The following is a 7,500-nucleotide window of genomic DNA, read 5'->3' on the forward strand; positions in this document are numbered from 1 at the left end:
TGAAACTATTCCAGTCGATTTGGATTACAGTCTACCGAAGTCCGGCTCAAGAGCAATCTGTTTCACATGGGGCACGACATTTTTCACTTTACCCAGTTGTAAAAATATATACCTGACTTCGGTTGGGGAGCTTAAAAGTGGTGGAAGGAAAATGTTAGCCCCTACCTTTCTTCCAATACCGTGTACGAGACACAGTGTAAAACAGTCCAATGTGCCCATGGCCGCGAAAGGCTATGGGACTGCCTTTACTTCGCGTCCTCGTCTTAGATGCGCGGTAATTAGTATCGGTGTGATTAGCAGGCGTAGTGTGTTGCACCGAGGGTAGGAGTAACCTTGTATCGTATAGGCGTGGTGTGCTGCACATAGGGTAGGAGTAACCTTGTATCGTACAGGCGTGGTGTGCTGCACCGAGGGTAGGAGTAACCTTGTATCGTATAGGCGTGGTGTGCTGCACATAGGGTAGGAGTAACCTTGTATCGTACAGGCGTGGTGTGCTGCACCGAGGGTAGGAGTAACCTTGTATCGTATAGGCGTGGTGTGCTGCACCGAGGGTAGGAGTGTCCGTGTATCGTACAGGCGTGGTGTGCTGCACATAGGGTAGGAGTAACCTTGTATCGTATAGGCGTGGTGTGCTGCACCGAGGGTAGGAGTGTCCGTGTATCGTACAGGCGTGGTGTGCTGCACCGAGGGTAGGAGTGTCCGTGTATCGTACAGGCGTGGTGTGCTGCACCGAGGGTAGGAGTGTTCGTGTATCGTACAGGCGTGGTGTGCTGCACCGAGGGTAGGAGTGTCCGTGTATCGTACAGGCGTGGTGTGCTGCACATAGGGTAGGAGTAACCTTGTATCGTACAGGCGTGGTGTGCTGCACATAGGGTAGGAGTAACCTTGTATCGTATAGGCGTGGTGTGCTGCACTGAGGGTAGGAGTAACCGTGCGTCGTATAGGCGTGGTGGCAAGCTTTAAGGGCATGCCATGGTGATCTAAAAGGAATGCATTATGGATATGAGTGTTGTGATTCACCCTCGTAATGTTCAACACAAGCCTACAATTTTTCACGTATGTACGTTTTGCACATTTCTTATTGCTTGTGTTTTTTAAAGTACAAAGTACCAAGGACTGATGTTGTTGACAACTGGCGGTATTTTCTTGTTGTGCCAGATGGATAGGCTCACTTCAAAGAATATTAACTCACACGTAATGGACAACCTACTCGAAACGTTTAAATCCTTATTGTAACAGCAAGTAACTGCTTTCAACGAATAGCCATAAATATGTATCAAAAGCGTCACCTAACGATCTTTACTAAAATAGCAATACTTTGAAGAACTATACATCCGTCTTTCTATCTACGTCCCTCCTCCGTCCATATCCCATCAGTCAATCCTTTAGTGCGTCAGTCCTTCCTCTATAAACCATACATCCTTCATCCTTTTGTCCTAACCACACCCTTCCATCTATTCCTTACTCCTCTTCCATAATCCATAAGTTCATCCATCTGTTCTTTCTCAATTCGTCCACCCATTATCCATCATTCCTTCGTTCACTCCCTCCCTATGCCCATCCCCCATTCATTCATTCGTTCATTCATTCATTCATTCATTCATTCATTCATCCATTCATTCATTCATTCACCCTTCATCCATCTTTCTATCGACACATCCATTAATCCGTCCTTGAACCATTGTGCTTTTATGATCATTGTCCTGATATTACCGCCTTTATTTCTCGCACAATGAACTTTTTGCTTTAATTTTGTCATCGTCTGTGTTTCCATATGTCATGCGTTCTTATACGTTTATGTTTTTCTCATTCCGAAGATGACCTTTCTTAATTGAGATTCCTAACTTCAACATGCTTGGATTAAAATGATTACATTAATCTTCAGTTGTCCTGCTTACAAGCAAGCATGTATTTAAAAACCTAACCTTCCTCATTAGATAAAAATGAATGCACAAGACAACAAGGAATTTTTTGTGGCCTCACTTTTTATTCCCCACCATTTGAAGTTATATGAGTAATAAATCTTTTTTGTGACCTCAATTTTATTCCCCACCATTTGAAGTTATATGAGTAATAATAAATCTTAACTATGTTTGTGTGTGTGTATGTGTGTATCTATGTGTGTGTAATATGTATGTGAGTGTGCGTGTGTGTGCACGTATGTGTGTACCTTGTGTGTTACGTGTCACCGCAACAAAACTATACATCGATTTATCATTTTTTTAGCTTCCTAAAAGAGCGAATACAAATTGAGACGTAAAGTAATGATTGAAACCTAAACAGATAATGTAAGTCAGACGACATTTAGCTACAGACAATGGCTACATAAGGTAGATAAGAATAATGATTTACAGTAGTTTTGGTGGTGTTGAATATAGAAAAATGTAGGCATTTCAAAGAAAATGTTTCTATATTAAGTGTCCTAGTGTCCTAGTCTTAAACATAAGACCAATGATGACTATATACCGTATGCAAATACACACAAACACCACTAATGTCTGAATTACTGTATTGTAAATATCTTAAACGTTTAATTGAGAAAAAAACTACTGTGGTTGTATCTGTAAATCCTGTATTCCCACAGTGTAACGTAAACTAGACACCAAAAAAATGCTAATCTTATCGTCGAAAAAAACTAAAGATTAAGACAAAGAAGAATCAAATTCACCAGCAACTGCATAGATGGATACATTCACAGAAATACAGTGTCAAGATAGGTATACAACATAAGTGGCATCTTTTTAAACGCCATGCAGAGCAAGATAGACATTCGTTCCAGTCTAAACGTTCATTTTCGATAGAAGACGGTGATAATAAGGTAAGGGAAAACAATGAAGGGTGAGAGCAAATGAAAGCACTCGTGACAACGGGTAAGAAAAGCAAATTAGAAGCTCCTGTTACTTTTGTAATAAGAGTCCAATTAAACCCTAAGAAAGACGAACACTTTTATCTCAAATGTAGTTTAAAAAAAGAAACTTTCACTTTGGTCTTTGCCAATTAATAGCAGTTTTTCCATAATAAATGGCGATTAACAGTAGAGAAATGAGTTCAGCTGTTTACAGAGGTACACGCTTTCCATGTTGCCTAATGATTTATATGTTTCAATTAAAGAAAGGCAAACGCTAGTTCACCTTTATCCAAGGGGTAACCTATATCCAATTCAATACAACGGATATAGGTTAGCCCGTGAACGTGAACTAACAAAAGGTTCAGCCGCCCAAAAGAAAAACTGCAAAGAGAACTTAAGGGGCAGCATTCATATTAGTTTGGCTCACAGAGAAAGAGGTTCCTTGCCCTACTGCAACTTCCGACCACCCATTGCCAGTTAAACCTCCGTTTCATTTGCACACAGTCACGCTTGTCACTGTTACGGTCGTATTGCTGAGGGGCCCAGTCCGAGAAATCTCCACTGACCAATGGTGTGCCGTCTGCCCAAACGAAGGTTCCTTCAGTCAGACCGACCCAGATCCCGAAACGCCTGAGAGTCCTAGCAATGGAAGAAATTAAAAAATAAAATAAAAAACGATGAAAACAAAACTTTTAAGAACCGCTGAGACATTTTTGCTTATAATAACAGTATTTTCATAGAATGGTAACGTAGAATATGCTTAATCGGACGCACAGTACTGTAGCTAACAATCTTATCTAAGACATCTGAGAGCAACAAAAAGATGATAATTGGTTTTTGTGCAGGATTTTGACGATACTTTTGTTTGTATAACCCACAAACTAACCTTTATCTTCCTAAAAGAGCATTACTTGTACCTTATGAATATGAGTTGAAATGTACATTACAATCCTGTAAAACAAGACGGTTTAGACTGTGAAAAACGAAAGGAAGCTTCATGGAAATATATTGTAAGTTTTTAAGAAAGATAACAGTCGTAATATGAGTTTAAAACTGACTACAGTTATCAGACTAAGAGTTGTTAAATTAAAACATCAGCTGACAATTATTGACCCTCCTCCTTTATAGCCAAGTGGCTGAATAGCCTGTTTTAGCAATATCCCAGGGTACAGAGTCTGTTTGTATCTAGTTATCATGTATAAAGCATAGATTGTTACCTGGAACGTTCAAAGATGGTCTTGATCCTGTTGACGTCTTCCGCGTTGTCGAATTGAAAGATTTTCCCACCCATGCCATGGCAAAACGCCTGAGCGTCGGAGTAGATCAGTGGACGTTTGTGGACGTACAGACACTTTCCAAACCCATAGTCGTCCCCGTAGCCTTCAGGGCACGTCACTACAAAACAGAATTATTCACATGACAATTTTATTTCATTAGTGGAATATCAGATTTGAAAACTTCATTTTTTCTTGAAATTTCTTGTAACGATATGTCTCAAACTAATCTTACTTGTGCATGTTGGAACAACGTTGCTCCATGTTCCGTCAGCTAGGCACGTCACAGAAGAGATTCCGCTCAGTTGGTATCCCGAGTTACATGTGACCGTAACCTGGTTCGGGTAGGAGTATGCCGGTCCGGGAAGACTCAGCGCTCCGTTAGTTGGGGTCGTCAACGGCGGACAAGATCTGGCTGAAATAACCAATAATTTCTTATCATGAGGAGATTTATGTAAAATGCAATAACTGCACCAACTGTTTTAAACTTGCCACATTATACATTAGACTACTAGTAGCTTCCTACCAACACTAGCTCCCTGTAGAATACCTTAGAAATGCACTTTAAGACTTTGAAAGAGAATTTCTCAAGAAGGGATCATCAGGATTTTCAGTATACAGATAGCTTTAACTGATGCTTGATATATTTGCAAGGTAATTATTCAAGATTCTAATCTAACACTGATAATCTTTTTTTCATGTTGCACGTTTATCCTTGGGTAAGGGATGGTAAAGAGTACATGAGAAATTTCAATCAAACCCTGAACTCAGTCCCTGCACCTGACACAGATGTATTTTGTTTGTGTTTGTCAACTTGCTAAGATGAAGCTTACATTATAGATTAGCCTTTGGGGTCAGATCCTTGCACCTGGCAGCATATTTCATTAGCAGCATATATCACTTTGAAATTCACGCGACCTGTTAACCATACACATACTATGATTTTATGGAAATTGATGGTATACCAGTATATGAACTAAAATCCATCTTACGTGTGCATGTCGGAACAGGGTTACTCCATGTTCCGTTAGTTTGGCACGTCGCGGTGGTCGCGCCGTTCAGTGTGTATCCCATGCTACAGAAGAACGTTACTGTATTCCCGAAGGAGGTCGCTCCGACAGCTGGCGTCCGTGCTCCGTTAGTTGGGGCCGCCAGCGTCGAACATTGTCCAGCTAAAAAAAAAGTTCAAAACCTTTTAACTGCGATAACCGTCTATGCTAAAGATAAAAAAGCCTTTTAATGTATGGTTATCAGACATATTTTGAGGAAGAAAATGTAATGTAATTTTCTTTAGATAATTGTATTTTCACAATTTACTAGGGCATGCTGCAATTTGACTGACATTGCTACTAGATATCGATTTGCAAATTGTCTTACATGAGCATGTTGGAACAGGATTACTCCATGTTCTGTCAGTTTGGCACGTCGTATTTTCAGCGCCGTTCAGTTCGTACCCCGAGTTACAGCTGAATGTAACCGTGACAGGGTAGTTGTGCGGTGAGGGAGGAGTCAGCGCTCCGTTAGTTGGGACCGTCAACGGCGGGCATGGTGTCGCTGAAAAAGTCAATAAGCTATTACAGGCAACTCCCAGGTATTTCAAGTGAAAAAAACGACGAATACCTGCCTATCAAGTTTTGACTTTAGACAGATCAAACAATTGGCTCCTAATACTGTTTAAACTTGCACTTGGATTACCGAAGAGCACTGGGAGACATTGCTAATGACAGATCCAGCTGGAGATGCACACTGTCTAGGCAACTAAAATCAGGAGTAACTACACTGATCCGCATAACAGAAGAAATCGGATCCTGCGAAGAGAACTTTGCAACAAATTTGAGCCAGCCTTCAGATCTTAGAAATTGCCATTCCCGATTTGGAATGTTAAGTCATAGTCAGAGCTGTAGGGATGATATCAATTCGGATTTACCATGGTCAATATTGACCGACGGAGGCAATATACGAGTATTCTCTCCTGGTGAAAGTCTAAAACTGTAGTTTGCTGGACATTGCTAGCATATATAAACTTACAAGTCGTCGTACGTCTCCAATTCCCAAATATTAAAACCACAAATATATGGTTATGGCATATTGACCCTTTTTACTCACCGTTACAAATCGCCTGTCTTATATGTATGGGGTGGATTGCATCCACAAGGTTGTCATGGTCCGTCAGCCTAAACACCCTGTCTGGAGTTCCAGCAATAGCCTCTAGAGTAGGTTGTGAAATGTCACTTTCCGTGCCAACTCCAACAACAAACAGTTTGATGCCCATCTGGCGTAACAGTTGTGCTGGACGGGTGACGTCATCCTCGGAGTCATCGTCGGTTAACACGACCAAAACGTCGGGAGTATCATTCCGCCCGCCGTTTACTTCGAGAAACGAGTTATTACGCACGTGATCAAGACCAAGTCCAGTGAAGGTATGACCTCTGTCGTAAGGAATGTTGCGAATCTCAGTTAAGAGCTCAACTCTGGTGTAGTTTTCATTTAGCTTCACGCGTGTGACCTGCGCGTCAACGTTGCTGTACGTGACAACACCGACCCTTGTGTCGTTTTCTCCGAGTGTAAAATAGTTGACTACGGACTGGATGAAGGTCTTTGCATCCTCGAAACCGCTTGTCCTGAAACTCTCCGAGCTGTCCAGGAGGAAGACCAGGTCTACTGGATAAGAACAGGTCTCGGCTGAAGCAAAAAAGAAAAAAAAATACTTGAAATCGTTGATACCATAATAACAGTTTATTGCGATATTGCAACTGCAATTTAGCCGTGAGGCTGCGAGCGTAGCGATATGTTTTTCTCAATAATTCATTACACAATTTGAATACTAATGTGCCAATTCGGTTACAACAAATCAAGTTTTTTTCAGCTCTGACACCCGAATATAATAATCATTCTGAGACGGCCATCGATAATAAAGATGTCTCTCAAAGTAAAGTTCCCCTCTCACTAGACTCGCGTCACGCTTGCGTCGCTTCGGGGTTCGTTCACTGTGTCACTGTTGTGTTATTTTCGCCGATTTTCTGTTGCGCTCACACTTACTTGCGTCACTGTTGCGTTTCTAGACTAAATGAACAGGTTATCGGAAGTCGCAGCGTTGTCAATGTATGAAAAATCACTGTAAAATGATGAAAATGCCTCAAAATGTGATTTATAATGAAATACTTTCCCTTGTGATGATGCATAATATGTTATTTATGTTATATGATAACCTTGAAAGACTTTTACAGTAAAAGAAATGACCCAAAAAACCGTCGCGCTTGCTTGTGTCACCTCTAGGTTCGCTTGTGTCACCTCTAGGTTCGCTCGCGTCACCTCTAGGTTCCGTGGGGTCACGTCGGCGTTGTAGAACCCCAAAGCGACGCAAGCGTGACGCGAGTC

At 41.4% G+C, this 7,500-nt stretch overlaps 1 protein-coding gene across 1 annotated transcript in view; it reads right to left on the bottom strand.

Moving 5' to 3' along the window:
• Positions 1 to 1,983: 1,983 nt before the first annotated feature.
• Positions 1,984 to 7,500, bottom strand: part of LOC118408102 — a 13,586-nt gene continuing 8,069 nt past the window's right edge. The window contains exons 9-14 of the mRNA XM_035808722.1: positions 6,229 to 6,804; positions 5,500 to 5,676; positions 5,115 to 5,294; positions 4,358 to 4,537; positions 4,066 to 4,243; positions 1,984 to 3,487 (exon numbers count right to left, since the gene is read on the bottom strand). Of these exons, the coding sequence (XP_035664615.1) occupies positions 3,262 to 3,487; positions 4,066 to 4,243; positions 4,358 to 4,537; positions 5,115 to 5,294; positions 5,500 to 5,676; positions 6,229 to 6,804 (1,517 nt within the window). The 3' untranslated portion in view covers positions 1,984 to 3,261. The remainder of the gene's footprint in view (positions 3,488 to 4,065; positions 4,244 to 4,357; positions 4,538 to 5,114; positions 5,295 to 5,499; positions 5,677 to 6,228; positions 6,805 to 7,500) is intronic.

Source organism: Branchiostoma floridae, unplaced genomic scaffold (genome assembly GCF_000003815.2).
Source record: "Branchiostoma floridae strain S238N-H82 unplaced genomic scaffold, Bfl_VNyyK Sc7u5tJ_1557, whole genome shotgun sequence".
Classification (NCBI taxonomy): Eukaryota; Metazoa; Chordata; class Leptocardii; order Amphioxiformes; family Branchiostomatidae; genus Branchiostoma; species Branchiostoma floridae.